Below are 19,807 nucleotides of genomic sequence, written 5' to 3'. Positions count from 1 at the left end.
ACACATGTTTGCATGGTTTTAATGATCGTTTTAGTCAAACTGATTTATGAACGGTTGTTACTATTTTATATTTATTATTTTACAATTGTATTATTTTCATAAAATATTTCTTTTATCAGTGATTGAATATGTAGTGCAGTGCAGCTGGTCCTTTTATCCGAGGTAAATTCCTCTCAAGGGGGACTAATAAAGATACTTTGACTTTGACATCAGGAGAAGAAGCCTGTCGAACAATTAATGGCAACTAGTTCCATAGTTTTGGACTCACTACTGAAAAGGATGAGCTTCCGCCCAGTTTGTGATACAACCAACAGGAACTGGTCAGTCAGCTGATCCAAGGGCCCTCCAAGAAAGATGAAGGTGAAGCAAGTCAGGAGATACTGATGTGCCAGACCATTAAAGTGTTTAAAAGCCAAGAGACAGATTTTAAAAGGATGCTCTGACTCCAGCCTCAGTCCACTCCCTCTGAAGCTCCCCCACTTTCTTCAATGGATTTCACTTGACCATCGTCTCAAGGTGCACCTTTTTATACCACACTTTTTCCTTCCACTCAATGTCCTGTAAACATGCTTGGATCCAGAACTCTGTGCACAACCAGCTTCTTCAGGAATACCCTCCTGTGGCTTCCCCTCCTGTCCAGTCACATCTGCCCAGAGAGACCAATCAAAGGCTCAGGAATCCTTTCCGGGTGTATTGAGTTAATTAGCTGATATGGGTGTGATACCGTGAGTTTCTAATAATGAACTTTTTTACAGTATTCACATTTTCTGAGACACTGAGTGTTGGATTTATATCATCTGTAAGCTATATATTCATCAAAATTACAAGAAACAAAGTTTGAAATACTTCACTCTATAAGTAATGATTCTGTATAATATGAGGAAGTTCACTATCTGTGACAAAAAATATTGTGCTTTTACGCAATATTCCAACCCTTTTAGATGTACCTGAATGTTTAAAAAGGAAGGTGAAACAGGCTCAAACTGACTGGAAACAACCGAGAGGAACAAAGATAGATGGATTGTGTACAGAAGATGGAATCAATGTCCTGGTGGACTGAACCATATCAGCAGAGAAGTGAAGGAAACTGATACAATGTCAGCAGAGCTCTTCAGGTTTATAGACTGTGGAACAAATAGAATTAATGGTTTTGAACAGAACATGCGGGTAATGACAAACTGAGGCCATAATTTTAGATAAATGTGTTTTGGTAACGTTCGCATGTCAAAACACCTGTAGTTTGTTCTTTCTCCACTTCCGCTTTGCTCTCCTGCACTGCGGCAGTCTCATCTAACCACAGCCAACGTCCACCTTTTGGTCACCTGCTTCTACATGGGCCCACTGTTTCCAGGGTCTTAACGCAGCTGTCCTCGAACTGTGAGAGCAGCTGGTTTGAGGTGAGACACACAGACATCCCAGAGTCCCTGACAGTGTTGTTGATTAAAGCAGAGGAAAGGACAGCAGCGGTGGAGGCGTTAAAAGTCCAACAGCGGCTGCAACGCAGGATTTCAACCCACAGACGATGATGTCAGATAAAACAGGGTGAAAATGCCTCATCCATGATTTCCAAATTAACAATGGATAAATCATATGATCAAAGTCCTATGTGTGTCCCTGGTGTGGTGGGGAACCTGCCACACTCTGCACAAAGTTAAAAGAGCTGAATGAGATTGATAAACTCCCAAGCCAACACATTGTCACGGCAACAGACATGAATCCTAAAATCCTTTCTCGTCTTGGCCAGGACATCCTTGTAAAGGAGATTAATAACCTCTATGGATTTTAAAAACAGTCAATGTTGGGCTGCTATGGTGGTGCGTGCAACCAATTTCAGTCACTGATGTGGCCGTTAAGTTGAGCCAAGTCCCCGAAGTTGGCTAGGTTCGTACTGCAATGCTTTACTTTCCTTAGGAATTTGTTCTCTACATCTATTGGAAGGATTCCTTGGTATATAAATACCTTTGAGTTATCATAACTCTAAATGTTTTGTTTTTCCTCCCTAAATTGTTAGTTGGCCTTGGGAAAGATCACATTCTTCAGTTACTTAAAGGTGCATAGATCCAGGATTTTTGCAGACGTCTGCCCCCTCTGGCGACAAGTTGAAATGACACCAGTGCTGTGCACGCGCAGGGGAGGAGAGGGAAACAAAGCTAATCGTTCAAGGGTTTTTTTTTTTTAGGGACATAATGTCTTCTGAGGTAAGAAAGTTAGAAATATTATTCTATTATATTGTATAGAAATAATATTTTATTTTGCCTATCAGGAACACCAGGAGTTCTCCTGGTGGCCCAGACGGTGGCCTGGCACACTGGCCTGGTCCGGAGGGTGGCCTGGTATGCTCAGCGATCTCAAAGGTTCAGGTCGCTCCCTCAAGTCGCCAATAACCCAGAAAAAAAGATGAGTGAGCCAGCGAATGTTTGGCATGGACTGTCATCAAGAGCAACCCAAACCTTTGTGATCGCTGAGCAGACCAGGCCACCCTCCGGACCACCTAGAAAACTCCTGCCAGTCCACCCTGATGCGATAGAACATCTCTACTTCCACATCTAGTTGAATGGAAATGAGGCGGAGTTGACTGGATTCACTCCTCCTGTGTCATGAATCAGAGCAGAGGACCCAGAATTCAACTAGACCAGCAGAGGTTCGGTAAAATAATATTTATTAACAAAATCCAAAAACCAAAAAGGGCAGAGAAACAAACAGTCCAGTTGGGCAGACAAGGCAGGAACAGACAGAAACAGGGTGGCTCAGATCTCTGGGGACAAGGGGTCAAAAATCCAAAAGTAAACCAATAAACAGAAACTTGCAGGAGGAGACTCACCCATACTCAAACAGACGACCTGGCACTGATGTCTGGTCTCAACAGTTTATATGGAGGATGAAGCAGGTGAAACCGGTCAGAGATGATTGCAGCAGGGGTGGAGTAAGGCAGGTGTGCAGAGTAAGTAATGCAGAGGCTCAAAACAAGAAATAAATCAGAAACCAAACCTAAACTAAGAAGCTAACAGGACAAGACAAAACTCAAAGCAGCCAGAAAACCTAAGACAGGGGAGTAAAGTAACTAACATAACCAGAACAGAACCCAGAACATTACATCCTGCTGAAAACGTACTCCTGACTCAGCAGATACAAATTCTGTTGGGGATAACTCGCTTGACAGGGCACCGTGTAACAATGTATACAAAACTATACAATGGCTACCATCTACCTTTGTGTGCTAACCATTTAGCATTAGTATGTCCCGTCAATTTTGTCACAGGTGAAAGATCTCTGTCATAGCTCCTTAACTTTTTAGCAAAAAGATGGCCAACTGCTGGTCCAATTTCCTTCCCAGAGCAGAACTGAGCTTTTCCTGTTAGTCGCACTACAGATTTTTTTTTTTTACTCGTGTGGAATCTGTGATGGGGTCTGAGATGAGCTTGTTGCTGGTCTATCGTGGTCCATCTTCTAAAACAGTCTGTGTTCTCTAATGCCTCAGTGGCAGCTGAGACTCTGAACAAAGCTGTTGAGCAACAGTTCCAACAGTGTGAACGAGAGCGTGCAGTGCGTCACATGCAGGCGCTTGACCAGAGGATTCGGCCCGAATCACTCTCTCATTAACTGAATAATGGAGCCTATAAAGGCAACTGTGGTAAGTAAAAGATAACTCATTTTACACGTTAGACAATCGTAAGGGCTTGTATGGGAAAGAAAATAAATAATATTTATACTTCAAAACTTACACAGCTTGAGCAATGCACCTTTAAAGAAGTGAACACAGTATATTTTGAGTTTTAGAACTTTGAATGAAAGTAATTTACCTTAGCAAAGCCCTTAAAGTCAGTTCAGTCTCACATTTGTTCCTAACATGCATCACCATCCAGTGTAATGGGCCGACATAATTAGCAATGAGGAAGTGAGAATATTTTATTTTATCTTTTTAAAACACAGTTAGTATGGTGTTCTCATCACTTTACCGTGCTACAACCAATCACACAAACATGATGGAGGGCGACTGGATGTGATGTATGGCTGTGTAGTGTTGTAGGAATCATTCACTTAAACGTTAAAATCTGACACCCCTGTTTATGTGCAAAATAAGTGGAAATAGCTTTAATAAGTAAACGGTAATGGACCTGCGCTGCTTTTTCAGAGAAGATAATTAGATGCAACGCAAATCGTAAAGATGATCATTTTTAAAAGGAGTTGTGTCATGGTATTTGTTGTGGGGAGGACCCAAATTCAGTGACACAGTTAATGCCGCAAGGGAATGTTTATTAGAAAAGGATCAAAAAGAAAGAAGGAACAGGCACAGGGGGGGGGGGGGGGGGGGGGGGGGGGGGGCAGAAGAACATCAGCCTGGAACCAGCAAAGCAGCTGTTGAATGCGGGAGCGACATGCATGGTAAGCAACAACAGAGAACAGAAGGATCTGACAGGAACAAAAAGCAACCTGGCAGGCGATGAAACACCGGGAAGGTGGATGAGTAGCATGGGAACCCAGTGAAACTGAGGATACAGTTCAGCTGAGGAGGAACCTGAGCAGGGAAACCGAGGGATGACGACCAATAAAAAGAAAAGCACACAGAGGGAACTGAACAAGAACACAAAATGATCTAAAATAAAAACCTTAATCAAAGCTAAAAATGAGCAGAAGAGAAGAAAGAACCAAGAAAGCTAAAAGCGAGCACAACATTCCCTTCGTTCGGAACACTGATCGATATAATTTCCAGCTCTTTAAAACCTAATATATTCCTGTTCTTCTGCTCTGTCCGGGTTTTGGTTTTAACACCCACCGTTTTTCATTCAGCTTTCTTCTCCACTGATACATGAAGCTGCAGGAGGACAGGCCAATGACAATGCCATAATATTCAACATAATAAGTCCAATATCAGTTGCACACATCATTTCATCACCGGGGCGATCAGGCCGGCAAGCAGCAGCAGCAGCAGCAGCAGGGGTGTGGAGAGTAATAACCACCATTTCAGGGAGAGGGATTTAGGGAGCTTTGTAAATTAAAGATGAGGCCCAGGAAGAGGGAAAGAGTGAAAAGAGGAGCTGCTTGAAAACATTATTTTACAGTGACCTGGTGATAGCTGGATGATGAAGAAAATTGTTATTATGTGGATTTAGGAGCAAATAATGTCATGTCACAGTCATCCACAGAGACTGATGTTAAGTCTTTTCTCAGAGTAGACGTCATGAAGGACTGAATTTGTAGCCTGGCCAGACATCCCGACTTATACCATGTGTACAGTTTGTCGGTCTGGACAGGCTCAGGCCTTGTACACGTAGCCAGGTATTTATAAAAACAGATGTCTCCCCCACATCGTTTTAAAAAGTTATACCATACACACAGGATCACCATCATTTGTTTTTAGGGATGAAACCGCATTTCCCAGATATCCGGCTACATGTGCACTAGGGCCAAGTGGGAATTTACGCGGTTTTGTGATGAAAACTTTTCTAAAAATGGATTACTTGTGGGGGAGAAATGTATTTATTTATTTTTTATAAATGCCCGGCTACGTGTGTATAAGGCTTAGGCCTCTGACTCTCCGGTCTAAAAGTCGCAGGACCAATCACTGCGCGGGAGGCGGGGGTTTACGATGCGTCACTCTTTCCTCAAAATGCAGCAGTGTTTTTCTGTAACCACAACAGTCAAGATGGCGGCTGCAACAGAGCAATGTTTTAATGATACCCTTTATTTTGTCCTGAATGAGCTGGATAGACTCAACAACTGTCTGCTCTAAGAGCTAAAACAGAGCTTTGCGTCACATCCGTTCTCTGATTGGTTCTAAGCTGCTTCCACTGACCCCGTCTGTCCCGCATTTGAAATCGGGCTCCACCGGCAGCTTTCCAGACTGATATGTCTACAGCGTAAGTCAGTCTGGGTGGCCAGGCTCCTGAACTTTTGCACATTCTATCAGAAACACCTGCTGTCTGGATGAAGGTTTTTCTGTTTCCAAAGAAATTAAACAGTGGGACACAGAGAAGAGAGGTGAACTTTATGTATGCCCAGTTAACTTGTGCTATCTCTATCTTTATTTATGTCTATTTATATCCTTTAAAGCAGGGATGACAAACTCATTTCTATATTGGGCCACTTCGACATCATGAAGTCATGCCATGTTTTAATGTGTTGTGGAAAAGCTGTCACTTAGAGGCAGAATGCTGTTACTGCACAGTTAAAAAAAATCAACACTTGATACAGAAGACACAGTTTTAGCCACTTTATACACTTTAACAGCATATATATCACTACTTCATGACACTAAATGCCTCTTTTGGCTCTTGAGGGCCAGAGAAATTGCCTTGACGGGCTGGAATTGGCCCACGGGCCTTGATTTTAACCCGTGCCTTAAAGTATTCCATATCATGCCTTCCAAGCCAACTGTAGACATATGGAAGGCACTAGAGAGTATTCATTTGTTATGAAATTTGTTGTTTTCTGGTGATATTTTTCAAACATGGAAAAAAGATGCTTGCCTTCAATGCAACGCTGCCTCTCCCCATGTGGGGTCACCCTAGAGCCACTGCAGCATGGTATCAACAAATAGCAGTTGCTGTCGCAGTGCAGATCAGGGGCTAAAAGAGCCCTTTGTCTCAACTCTGAGCAGAAATGATCGCGTTTTGCCTCACATCACCGCTAGTAAGGTAACGCCTCCAGGTAAATCCTGGAGGGGGTGGGTAATCAATGCTCTTCATAGACAGGTAGACCAATAATGAACTACTCTTTTTTCAGGACAGGGAGGAGCTGCTGCTCAGAGAGCCGAAGTTACAAGGATTAATCAGACATGCTTGAATAAAGCACAAATACCCATTTGGCCATGAAGGAATAGCATCATAACACAGCTAAAAGCTCAAAAAGGCTGATTTTGCCTGATATAGATGAAATCGCCCTTCCTCTTTGTACAAGACACTCTGTTGTTATAATGAACTGTTTTTTTCTAGTCTTGTTTTTCTTAATGATATTCTATTATAGAAGCCTGGACATGTTACAGGGCTTAGGCAACAGAAATATGATGATTTTTGTTATTGTTAACAGATTGATTCCAGCAGGGTTTTTTTTTTTTTTTTTTTGTATTATTGATCAAACTCCCTCACACATTACAAATAATTGTAGAGAAGATCAGGGCTCATTGTCTGGACCAGTTTAGTTTACTTAATATGTGCTCCCACTTGGCAGACAGCAAGGTTATTCAGGTACACACAGTGCTGAGAAAAACTTTTTTTATCCCCTACATATTTCCTCTGGTTTGGCTTCTTAGTTGTACTTAATTATTTCAGATCATCAAATTCTAAGATGGTTATCTTATATTTTTTAATTCATTAATTCTCTTTGTTCCACAGTCTAGCTGAAGAGCTCTACTGACATTTGTAACAGGTTATACTAACCTGAGGAAATCCAAAATGCTATTTTCAAATAATGACTTTATTTATTAAAGGGAAGAAGCTATCCAAATAAATTTTACCCCATGTGAAAAAGGAATTGCCCCTTAAATCTAATAACTGTTTTGCCTCTCATTATGGTTTGCTTCAGTCCCAAACTGCAGAAAAAGCTCTGTAACCCTTTCCAAATTGACTGGTTTCACTGAATCTGTTCATGACTTTTCGCTTATTGAATGAAAACTGCATGTTGTATTTACTCAAAAGTTGTTTGATGATTGGAAACATTTGAGTGAGAGGAAAAAATAAAATAAAAAATGAATAGAAAATAGCAAAAACAGAAGGAGTCTGCAAACACTTTTTTTTAAAGCATGCAATTACTCCTGAAGTCTGACAGATCCAGTATGTTATTTTCATTACCAGCATGTCCTGGAGACATAAACGTTTGGAGAACATTTAATCTTCACATGCTAAATTAGTGCACTCTCACAATCTCCCACAGGTGCTGGGTCCCAGGTATTAAATGTTCACTTATATATAGAAAGGCTATAATTTATTTACTTTCTTTTATTTTTTTTTTAGGTATCACATTACACATGTCAGCTTAAATAATAATACATATGATTTAGCAATGGTATCAAGGTGTTACACGATTGTATCTGTTGCTTTATGTCTGTTGGTTGTGCTGTTCTTTTTGTGTCTCTTTCCAGGTGATGGAGCAGACAGAGGAAGTTTTATCATTCTCTTCCTTTTATCTCTTCTTTCTTTCACCTCTTCTTTCTCTTTTTTTTCTCTTCTTGTTTTTCTTTTACTCTCCTACTTTCCCATTGTAGTGTCCATATAATTTGAAATTCTCCCTGCAGGAATCACAATAAAGCTATTTACACGCACAAATCAAGCGGAGCATTATGGCGAAAGCTGTTTGCTCCACTTGTGAAAGTAAAATCTGTCGAGCTCTATTTGGCATTAAGATATCAATTTTTATTGCCACTTTGCTAGACAGGACACTGGAAAAAAAAAAAAAAAAAAAAAAAAAAAATCTTCACATGCTAAAAAGTACGTTTTTCTCCAACAAACATCTGATGAGGTAAATGGTGCAATGTCACAACAGGTGAGTGGATAAGGAAACGGATCCAGGAAGGCACTGAGGATGAGAGGGAAGTGTTACCAGAGAGATGAAGAGTTCTGGAATGGATGGCAATGATAATGATCAAGAGGAGGAAACAGATTTCTTTTCATTTTATGAAGATGGTGGCTTTCCAGAAGGGAAGTAAGTTCATCCACAGGGATTGAGGTTGGCAGGTTGTGGCCAGAGGTGTAGGGTAGTAATGACCCTTGGTTTGTTTCCGATGCTGGGGGTGATGGCAGCAGATATTGGAGCATGGATAGGCAGGTAAGTGGAGTTAGTGGAGTATGGAGAAGTTCTGACAGTTGGTCCAGGGGAGCAGTAAGATGAACACTGAAGAGATAAACGGGAGGGATTTCCAGAATCTGGATCACTGTGGCCCCCCAGGAATATTTAAGTAGCTGGAGCTCCCGGATGGGATCATTGGATCTGCACCAAATTTGGTGTGCTTCATGGATGACTGTGACAGGTTGGCCTGGTCAAATAATGAGCTCATGTTAGCTGCATCCACTTATGATCGGGTAGTTTTGATGAATAACCTCTATTTGATTCTGTAGATGTTTCAAACTTTGTCTAACTAATGACTACTACAGGTTATAACACGAATGTTGGGCTCACTACAAATACCCCTATAGAGCAAGGACTTTTTAGCCAAAGCAAAGTGCGTCAGCGGTTGCCACGATAAGTGCTGTCCAAATAGTGCAAACCCCCCAACCTCCCTTGCCGGCACTAGGAAGCCTTAAGGTATCCAATCCGACTTTACTTGTTAAGCTCTTTAAATTTTCCCAAGGACTAAAGTCCTGTACAGTAAACAGGGTAAAAATAAAACCAAATACACAAATTCAAAGACATAAATTAGGTAATCCAATAAAAATCTAAAATAAGTACTTCAAAAGCCTAATAAAAATAACCTCACACGCTAAAAATCAACATTTTACATAGTGTCAAATGCCAAGGCAAAGAGATGAGTTTTAAGAAGCAACTTGAAATCATACAGAGAAGTAGACTCTTTAATGCACAATGGAAAGTCGTTTCATATTTGTGGAGCTGCCACAGAATGTCAGGATTCTGCAGGCAGTGCTGTGCAGCTCTCTGCCCGCGCTTCCTGCTCTCTCTTCTCTCTCTCTGTGTGACAGGTGATTGCAGTTTACAGGTGGGTGTGGTGCGCACCTGCGGCTCGTTGTGGCTGCTCCGGCTGAAGCTTAAAAGGCGCGTTCAGGCAGCTGGAAGACGCCAGAGTGTTACCCTGTTGTGGTATACCTAGGCCATAGACCTGTCACCTGGATTTCGTACCTGTGAGTTTTTTAAATCCCTGTTTTGGATCTAACTTTGTCTCCCTTCGTCGTGTTTTTTGGATTTACTCACCTGTGTTGGTTCCGTGCGCTGAAGACCAGCTTCCTGAATCCCTGCCTGCTCAGATCTTGCTCTGGCATTTCCCCTCAAACCCCCCTGGGTATTACCAAACCGGACAAGAGACCCCCCTCCTGCATTCACCCTGGTTGTTCTGGAGTCACCCTGGTTCTTCCAGCTGCTCCTTCTGCCTGCCGCCGCAGTGGTGCTGCTCGGGCTCCCCGCCTGCGTTCCATCCGCCAGCTTACCTGTCACTCGGTCACCTGGTTACCACATCGAAGAGAGCCCTGCTGAGTTCCACTTGCTACACTCCCCCCGTCTGAGTGTCTAAAATAAACATCTTAAAACTGCTCTCTGCCTCCCGATTGTGTCCTGCATGTGGGCCAACCACCTTACAACCATGACACAGAAAAAGGCCAATCCTCCCTAAGCTTATGTTTACTTTTGGGCACATCATAGAGCAATTAGTCAGCTGACCTGAGAGAATGAGAGGGTGCATGAAGGTGCAGCAGCTCAGAAGGAGCAAGACCATGAAGAGAAAATAAAAACTTTAAAATGAATCCTAAAATATACAGGCAGCCAGTGGAGTGAGGATAGAGTAGGGGTAATGTGCTCATATTTGCGAGTGCCAGACAAAAGATGTCCGCAACATAGGAGCCACTAACATGCATACAGTGCATTACAGTAAACCAGCTTAGAAGCGATGAAGGCATGGATTAATGTCTAAATGTTCTTTGGTAAGAATGTGCTCTATTTTGGTCAACTGCCTTAAATGAAATTCAAATCTGGCTGTCATATTAAAGATCGGCATCCACTTTAACACTGAGGTCTGTGATAGTTGACTTCTCATACTGGGTCAGGTAACCTAGCTCAATGAGGTGAGTCTCATCTGTGTCACTAATAACCATGACCTCAGTCTTACCCTCATTGATGTCATGTTTTGAGGCAGTTTCCTGACCCACATGCAGAATCACAAGAGACACAGGTTAAAGCAAAGAAGGTTTACAGAGAAATTGACTAAAGGAGTCAAATCCACCAAGGTCAGCTCGGTATCAGAGTCCGCTCCTGGTACTTCTACAGAGGGAAGAGGTGAGTTAATAGTCCACAAGGGGGGCAGGCGCAGAAATGATGGGAGGGGAGACTTGCTTTGCCGTAGCTGGTAAGAGCGGGAGAGGGAGTTAGGATGTTGGATGGAAATGGTCCAGGGTCCAAGAGTGATTTCCAGTAAGGTTGCTTTCTTGGAGGTCGGCAACACACTGGAGAGCGGGCAGGCAGGTAAGGAGACTGAGGAAATGCAACACACTTCCATGGCAGCACACAAGTCTCCTTTCAACCAATCTGAAGGCAATGAACAATCATCAAAATGGGTCTGAACCACAGGAACAAACAGTCTTATGACAAAGACCAAAAAATGCAGAAATTCACACTGAAACCACAACTAGCACTCGAGAACTGGCTGGGAATACCATCATAGATGATCATCCAGCAAAGACGGACGATCCTGCAGCTCCTTTAAGCCCCAGTCAGCCTGATCAGGAGATTTGCTCCAGGTGTGCAAGATCCAGAGCTGATGGGACTCTCCAGCCGAGATCTTCTCTAAAAACAGGAACACTCACTCACACAAGGATCCAAACCTACCAGAATCCTAACAATTGAACTTTAAGAAATTGAGGGCCGTCCAAGCCTAAAAGTCTTCAAGACATTTTAGCAACAAGTGAGTAGATTTCCCATATTTGTTCCTTAATGGAATATACATTTGGCTGTTATCAGCATAACAATGGAAACAAAAACAATGTTTTCTCATTATGGAGCCAAGCAGAAGCAGATAAAGGGAAAAAAAAGAAGAAGCCTCAAAACTGAGCCCTGTGACACCCCACATAACAAAGGAGAAGAGGGTGACGTATGATCACCAAAGAAAACACAGAAAGTTTGGTTCTCTAAATATGATCTTAACTGTGCCAAATGTGAGAGTAAAAATTTATGGTCTACTGTAGGAAAAGCAGTAGTTAAGTTCAAAAGAACAACAATCACGCTGTCTTTACAACCTTTAACTAGAAAAATATAATTAAAAACCCTTAAAAGAGCCGATCCGAGGCTGTGCAACGTTTTAAAACCAGATTGGAAAACCTTCAAATATCGTGCTCTTCCAAAATGGCTCAGTTGATCATAAAATACCTTCTCAATCATTTTAGAAATGAAGGGTAGCTTAGAAATTGGCCTAGAGTTAGAAAGAATTGCGGGATCAAGAGCAGGTTTTTTAAGTGAGGGTTGAACAACAGCGTGTTTTAAAATTGTAGGAACTACAACTGAAGACACACTGCCAATAACAATAGCAAGAACAGAGAGGCCCCAGTTGGGAAGGATTTTCATTCAATGAAGAAGTAGGAAGGAAAAAAGGCAGGAAGCCTTTAAAATATAACCATGTATAAAGATACATGACAGAGACAGAAACATAAAAATAAGCTGAAAGACAGACCGCTACAGGAGATCCTTCCATCACCATCATCATTCAACTCCTTAAAGAACCCCGCATGATGTGAGTTACACCAGTATTTTGAACTGAATTTAAAAAGAGACAGAAAGATGGATAAATAGGAGAGAGGAGAGGGAAGATGGCTGCTTGTATAAAGCTGTATTCTTTGATGTAAATGGAAAGCTAAGTGGGGAAAAAAAATTCTTGTAACTGCCCAAAATTTCATAGGGATGCTATTGTGCTATTAGCTGTATTATAGATGGATATTGACAATTTTAGCCTCTATTATGTACTTATGTGAAGAGACATGATTATATACTCTGTATTTCTTTAGGATGCAGGACGGATTGCTGTTGCTTTATTTAAAAGGAGTTTCTGTTTTTGCTTTGTATGCACTTAGCTGCAGTCAGTCTCCTTTGTGAAGGGCAGTTAAAACCAGATACTGATATCTGTGCCTGGAGTACAATTAGATGCACACTCAAAGGGAAACATCCTGAAAGGATGGAGCTTAGAGTATAAGAAAAGATGGAAACTGTTGTTTTTTTTGCCACACACTGTTCTAAAGGCAGCCGAGCTGTGGCACTGGGGGTAAAAAAAGTTCTCTGCATTATTCACATTGTGTTGTTACTTTGTTGCATTTATTTGGCCTAATAAATATTGTTAATCTTAACAACCTTGTTTTCTTCAGCTATACCCTTCTCAGATTACTTCCATAAAATAGACAGAGCTCCCTAAAAAACAGCTAATTCTGAAATGAGCTCAATTAAGTGAAACTGGAGATGTGAAATCTCATCATTTGAGAATGATTTGTGCAAAAAAAAACCCCCAAAAAAACAATAAATGTGTTTTGGTATGGCCTATGAACCTATCCTAAATGTTTGAAAGGAAGCATAATAGGTCATCCCTAAGACATTTAAAAAAAAGTCATTAACATGTAAGGTATAAAAACTACTTGTGAATATAGTTTTATTAATTATGATGAAATTGAAAACCAGTGGGTAAATGGTTCTATTATGATTAGTATCTTTCATATCGTTAAAATATATTTTTATCAAATAATATCTAAAACTTTTATTATGTATAGGTTTCATTCGTGGATATGAAAAGTTGGATTTTTTTGGTATAGGAATGTACTATTATTGTATGTAATATACATCTAATTGAGAGATTTGTACGTATAGCTGGGACAGGATGGGGGTAATTATTAATATACTAAGAAGGTGGAGGAACAAATAAATATTACTTTTACCCACTCCTGATATCTGTGACAAAAATACTTTGTAAACTTTGTAATCACTCATTGTTAATACTCATATCTTCAATTAAAATGTATTCAGTCATTTAGCTATTTCCACACAGCTATTAATCTTGCCATATTTCAGACTTTCTTCTGCCTGGGTAATAAAGCTGGAAACGTAAGCAAGTTATAATCACATATCGTTTTCGGAGATTAAACTATTGTGTGCATTTTAAAAATCTTTTTATTGCATTATATTTCTTATTTTATATACAATTCATGGGTTTCGCTTGTTTAAACGTGTGAGCCTCGTGTGCAGCCTAACGGCGAACCCCCCAGAAAGACCTTAGAACAGAGAACGGGGTCGTTTTGGCGTTTTATTTTGAAGGCCTGAACCGCTGACTTCCGGTGCTGAAACGCGTCGCCGCAGCCCGCAAGTGTTGCACAAACACGGGTAGGATTGAGCAAGTTTGGGAGGAAAAGGGGGCAGAAACCGGGACAAGCAGGGTCGCGCTGGTCCAGCGGGCAGGGAGGACCGTGCTGGCGGAGCGACGGGCCGGGAGGCGTCGCTTGTGCCCTGGGTGCCGTTAAACGGAGACTGTGCCGCCGCCGTCCGTCCGTCCGTCCGCAGCAGCAGCATCGCGCCTTTGTGTAAAAAAAAAAAAAAAAAAAAAAAATCAGAGTGTAATGAGTCGCTAGCTGTGTGTCCCTGAGCGCACCACCCATGCTTCAGCTGGCCGCTGATGAGACGCCGTCCCGCGGTCTGAACCATGCCGTTCTCCGTCCATCCGGTCTCCATGAGCGGATCCTGACCTAGTCCAGTCCGGCTGGCTGCAGCGTGAGCAGGAAGTCCCCGAGCACAAGGCCCGTCCACCCCGTCCGTCCGTCCGAGGACCCAAACGAACAGCGGCGCTCGGTCGTTAATCATCCAGCATATCTGCCGGTGGACGGTTCTCCAGCATGGCGAGCCTGCGTCAGAGGAAAGGCAGCAGGGGCAAGGAGGCGTCTCCGGCTGCCGAGGGCCAGTCCCAGCAGTCCAACTGTTGCACCCATCACCATCCAGACAAGGTCCTGCAGGGTGAGTGAGGCAGGCAGGAATGGGTCCTCCCGGGACACCGTAGACTCTACGGTCAAAGTCTCTACCTTAGGGGGCTTTGGCCCAATCAGCATTCGTGCTTTTCTAGGACCTGTGGCTCACTGCTGTGCCCTGCTGCAGGTGTTGAACAAGCTCTGCACTGGTGGCAACATGACTGCAGCTTGCTCCTAAGTTGAGGCTGAAGCATTCACAGTGAACACCGTGATGAGTATCGTTCTTAGCAGCAGTCGAAGCCCCTTTAAATCTGAATGATTAAATCTGGGTTCTTGTGAAATAAACGTCTTAAGTCGTTCAAGCTGTTTGCGGTGAGTTAAGATGCATATTATCACGAAACACGGCAGCGGCTCAGCTTATGGAACGCATTCGTGTCTTCTGCCTTTTTCACAGAAAAACTTGCAAAATACAACCCGGAATATCCAGAGCTCATAAAAATAACGTAGAAACACTACATAAAAGAAACCTAAATTAGTGACACCATGTTTTGATCTAAGAAAAATATGGCCCCCTAAAAAAACTAAAGAGAAACCAGAAACTAAAAGTAGCAGCAGAAAAATCTTATTTTCATGTCCCTGCAGGCGACTGGTCATGGGGGGCTATAATCTGGACGTCGGTGGGTTGGTCCGTCTCTGTTGGCCTCGGCCTTCTCTGCTCCATCTACGTGGCCACGCTACATGAGAACGACCTGTGGTTCTCCAACATCAAGGTAAAGGCTTTAGCTCCCATGTGATCCTCCTGTCCTCTTCACTCCCACCTTCTGTGTGTCCGCACCGACTGAGCAGGGGGGGGCTCAGATTTCAGCACAGCCTCGCAGTCTGCAAGCGAAAGTCTGGTTGCAACTTGCATGTTCTTCTGGAACCAATCAGAGGCTGGGAAGCCGTTTGGTTTGTCGAAATTGGAAAAGCACATGTGTAAATGCTGAAACATTGCCCTGAGAGATTGCTTTCGTGGAGCAGGAAGACGGCGCATACTGTTTCACGCTGACTCCGCTCAGGCTTACCGGGACACTGGTTACAGCAGAGCCACTTGTTTTCCTGCTGCAACACATGGGATGGTTGAGGAGAGAAAGACCAGCAGGGCAGGCGGCTAGTCTGATTGGTCAAGTGTTTGTATGTGTAAGTTAATACTACACTAGTGCTTTCACACATTAATTAGCGTAGAAAAAGGAACGCTGTGTACGGGTTGATGTCAGAGACAAGGGATGCTGTGATGGTCTACATCAGTGGTTCCTAAATGTTTTCTGCTGCCCCCCCTTTGGACAACGAACAACTTTCAGACCCTCCCAGCCCAAAAAAATGTAACGTCGCTGTCATTCTGAATATTACCCAGAATCCCTTTGAAAGTTATACCGTATATATGGGTTCGGTTCTAACATATAACTGTATAATATTAACACCAATATAAACACCTTTAAGATTGCCTCGTACCTGAAGGCAGCTTTTAGCTAGCTGTGAACCTCACATGGCAAAAACCAAATCAAGCCATTAATATTACAGACGAACTGCAGTTAGGTTAAGTTTTGTCCTTTTTTCAGGAGTTCATTAATAGTATTTGTTATACCACTGATGGCAGGCACAGACCAAACAGCCGGGGCTGCGACCCCCTGCCATACCTTATACACAAGAAGAACAAGAAGAAGAAACACACACCAAAGACTAAAAGGGATTTTCAGGATTTCTCCAGCAAACCTCTGGCCTGTGAGGAGTTCTTGCAGAGTGTCATTGCATCTGGACTCATTCAGTTCATCTACTTATGTCTGTATTTACGACACAAACATGAGGAGGTTGTTAAAACTTACTTTACAGACTTGCCTTCTTGTCTTGAGTAACATGTCTGTGTCGTGTTTCATTCACGCGCTCCTCGTATCCTGTGTTCTCGTTCAAATGCCTAGGAAACGTGCCCTGAACACCTCAGCGGGTAATGGGATGATGGGTTTTCCATGCCTGGCGCAGGACGGATTGTTGAACCAGTTAAATGACCAAATGGAGGCTTTATTCCTCTGGGATAACGTTTGCGCTGTGTTGTACAGCCACGCTGCCAATTATGAGGTCATTTTTAATGGCCCTTGTTGCGCTGCCGAAAAACATTGTTTTAGGCTGAGTCAAAGCAATAAGATCTGATTTCACAGTCCGCTTCAAAGGCAGAGGCAAAACAGGGAAATGAGAACTCCTGCTGTGCGTTTTCTCATTTTGTAAGACAGTAATTGTCATTTGTTTTGGTGGCTACAGACGCTGGTGAAAGATGTGTGAAAAGCCTAAAAATAAATCCATCTTTTAATGCGGGAGCATAATCCCAAACGAAAGGTTTTACAAAAGTGTGTCTTATAATTTGAGCAAATTTGATTCAGTTGGGGTTCAGTGATGAGATATCCCTGCTCGATGTGTGTCCACTAATTTCAACTCAGTCGACTCAGAAGAGTTGGAACAAAAGTTGTGAAGAAGAAATGCGGTTTACCTCTCAGTCGAGCGGAAGTTTTAAAAAATAATTTCAAAAGTTTTTCTCATCACAGAACAGATGTCAGGTGCTCTCTCGCATGTCGCCATTCTTCCGCTCTCTACTACTATGTTCACAAAGCCGATCTTTTTGCCCATATGGGACCCATATCCGTCTTTTGTGAATGACCCAATTCCAATTTCTTTATCCGGGAAAAAAAAAAATCTGATTTGTGCCACTTCCGTATGTGGTACTAATTCAGATATGTATCGGATATTTTTCAAAGTGTCCTCAGTCTGAACGGCCATGTCGCATTTTATCCTTCTTTGACGTCACTCTCCTGTCTCTCACTTCACATCCACACACAGTAGTAGCAGTTAGCGCTCCATAAAAGACCGTTGTTAATAGCTGTGTTGATTTCTTTTTTTACATTACTTCGTCTTGCTAGGATGTGGTCTGAATATTGTCGACTCCCATTGCTCAACAGCTTTCTAATAATAACAAGGAAAGATGCTGGCTGCTATCCGTGTATTTATTTATTTTTTTAGTTTTTTTTAAATGAAACTTTATTGAACACTTCTAGAGACGATTCACCGTTACGTCTGTGAACAGTGCGCAGCTTTGTGACGTGTCCTTCTGTTATCTGCACATGCGGGTCGCTTTGCGGTCTTGAACCATTCAGATGGAAGTATAATGGCGGTCATATTTATTGTAATATGACCGCCAGTATACATCCATCAGATTTTTTTGCCACCCCCAAAAAAATCTGATTCGGCATAAAATTGACATTGAACATCAACACCTGCAGTGTGAACGTAGCCTAATAGACCAGTGGAGACGTAGTGCTCCCATGTCTCTTGAAAGAGACACGGGAGCACTACTCGAAGCACTTCAGTCCCTTTTGATGCATAAGAGCAGAGGTTCTGCTCTGAAGCTCCTCATCCTATCCCTGAGGTTGAGTCCAGCCACCTATGGACGGAAACAGGTTGTTGAACCCTACTGTCCAGGATCTAAATCTTTCAGTGTTGATACTTATCTCATGGCCATCGGCTAGGTAGAAATGTTGAATAGCCAGCGCCAGTGGCGTAAGAGTTGGGGAGTTGTCCTGTATCTGGTGGGTTTTGATGGTTCGATCCCCTGCTCCAACTGTCTCAGTCGTTGTGTCCTTGGGCAAGACACTTCACCTGCATTGCCTGCTGCCGGTGGTCAGAGGGTCCTGGAGGTGCCACAAGTGATACTTGGATGAATATAGAGAGCAAACAGAGAATTACAGAACAGACCTGCTCTCTTTCAAACTGCTGGATTGAAATTTTAATGGAAAACACAAGTAAATATAGTCACAGCTATGTGATTTTTATTCACATAGGGCCAATATAATACAACAGCAGGGGTCTTCCTAGAGGGCCGGTTCCCTGAAACTTTAAGATGTGTCCCTGGTCCCACACACTTCAATCAAATGGCTGAATTACCTCCTCAGCATGGAGTCGAGTTCTCCAGAGTCCTGCTAATGGCTTGATTGTTTGACTCGGGTGTCGTTGATGCAGAGAACGTAAAGTTGCAGGACGCCGGGCCCTTGAGGACTGGAGTAGAAGATCCTAGATATACAGCAATAACATACAGTATAAAAACCCTATAAACTAAACTATAACAAAGCAACAAATAACTTCTAACACGTAACTTGGACCTAAAAAGATAAAGAACTGTAAAGCTAATAAACCTACATTCTTCGTTCTACATTCTCTATGACAAACCTCTGCAGACTGTTTTCTGCCACACCGTCTATAATCGCATCACTCTCCAGAATTTTATCATATTCATCTTAAGTAGAAAGCAGAAATATTTGAAAGTGTTGCTGTCTTTTTCTGGAGGCATTTCTTTTCTTTTTTTATCTCAAATTTTCAGCGTCAGCACCACTCATCTCTCTGTTAAATGCGAGGGGCAAACTGGGAGGGCAGTGGCTTTTCGATTCAAGACTGCTGAGTTATAAACGCCACAGAGGGTAAATGCCCAAGGTCCCAGTCCGCCAAAATGTGCCAAATCATGGAGTTCATGGAGTGCCAAATCTGGCACTCCATGAACTTGCTATGCCATCTTGTCCATGAACACCACAAACAGGATCAGGGCACGAGGGGTAGATCTGGTGGATTCCGTTGGCACTGGGAGCAAGTTTGATTTTGTGCCAAGAAGGGGGTACAGCTTATGCTTTGGGTATAAGTTACATGAATCGGTAAACCCCCAACAACCAGTCCGGAGCCCTCATGATCTCCAGCCAAGTCCAACACCTGGGGCCCTGCCACCAGGAAGCTTTTTCACTACTCTAGCAGCTTGTGACTTCTAAGTCCTCAGACTCTGCCTCATCCAATTCAAATTACTTTTATTTATATAGTGAATTCATAACACATGATCTCAAGGCACTTTACAAAGTCAGTTCAACCAAATACTTCAGACACATCCAGATATTCGTTATTATTGAATGAAAATCAATATTTAAGTGTGCAAAAAAAGCACTCAGTACCCAATATGTTTTTTGGCAAGTTAATGATAAAGTTTTATTTGAGAAATGTAAAGAAATTCCTCAGCTTTTCTTTTTTTCAACTCAGCACGTTTGACACTGTCATGATTTGTTGAGATGAACCCAAATACACACGGAGCTTAGTTTGGTGAGTTTTTATTGAAGAGAGATGAGTTGTGGAGGATGAGAACCAGAGTCTGTTACAGGGCTGAAGCA

General features: G+C 42.5%; 2 protein-coding genes across 2 annotated transcripts in view; both read left to right on the top strand.

The window, feature by feature from the left end:
* Nucleotides 1-13,943: 13,943 nt before the first annotated feature.
* dpy19l3 (dpy-19 like C-mannosyltransferase 3) overlaps nucleotides 13,944-19,807 on the top strand; it is a gene marked incomplete in the record, with an annotated part of 97,487 nt that continues 91,623 nt past the window's right edge. The window contains 1 exon segment of the mRNA XM_012861642.3: nucleotides 13,944-14,176.
* On the top strand, nucleotides 14,174-15,391 carry LOC118562954 (probable C-mannosyltransferase DPY19L3). Its single transcript, XM_036136294.1, has 2 exons — nucleotides 14,174-14,631; nucleotides 15,225-15,391. The coding sequence occupies exons 1-2, from the start codon at nucleotides 14,514-14,516 to the stop codon at nucleotides 15,374-15,376; spliced, it is 270 nt and encodes an 89-aa protein (XP_035992187.1). The 5' UTR covers nucleotides 14,174-14,513; the 3' UTR covers nucleotides 15,377-15,391.

The sequence above is a fragment of the Fundulus heteroclitus genome, chromosome 4 (genome assembly GCF_011125445.2).
Source record: "Fundulus heteroclitus isolate FHET01 chromosome 4, MU-UCD_Fhet_4.1, whole genome shotgun sequence".
NCBI lineage: Eukaryota > Metazoa > Chordata > Actinopteri > Cyprinodontiformes > Fundulidae > Fundulus > Fundulus heteroclitus.
The sequence above is the reverse complement of the archived record's forward strand: the minus strand, read 5'-3'. Positions and strand labels throughout refer to the sequence as shown.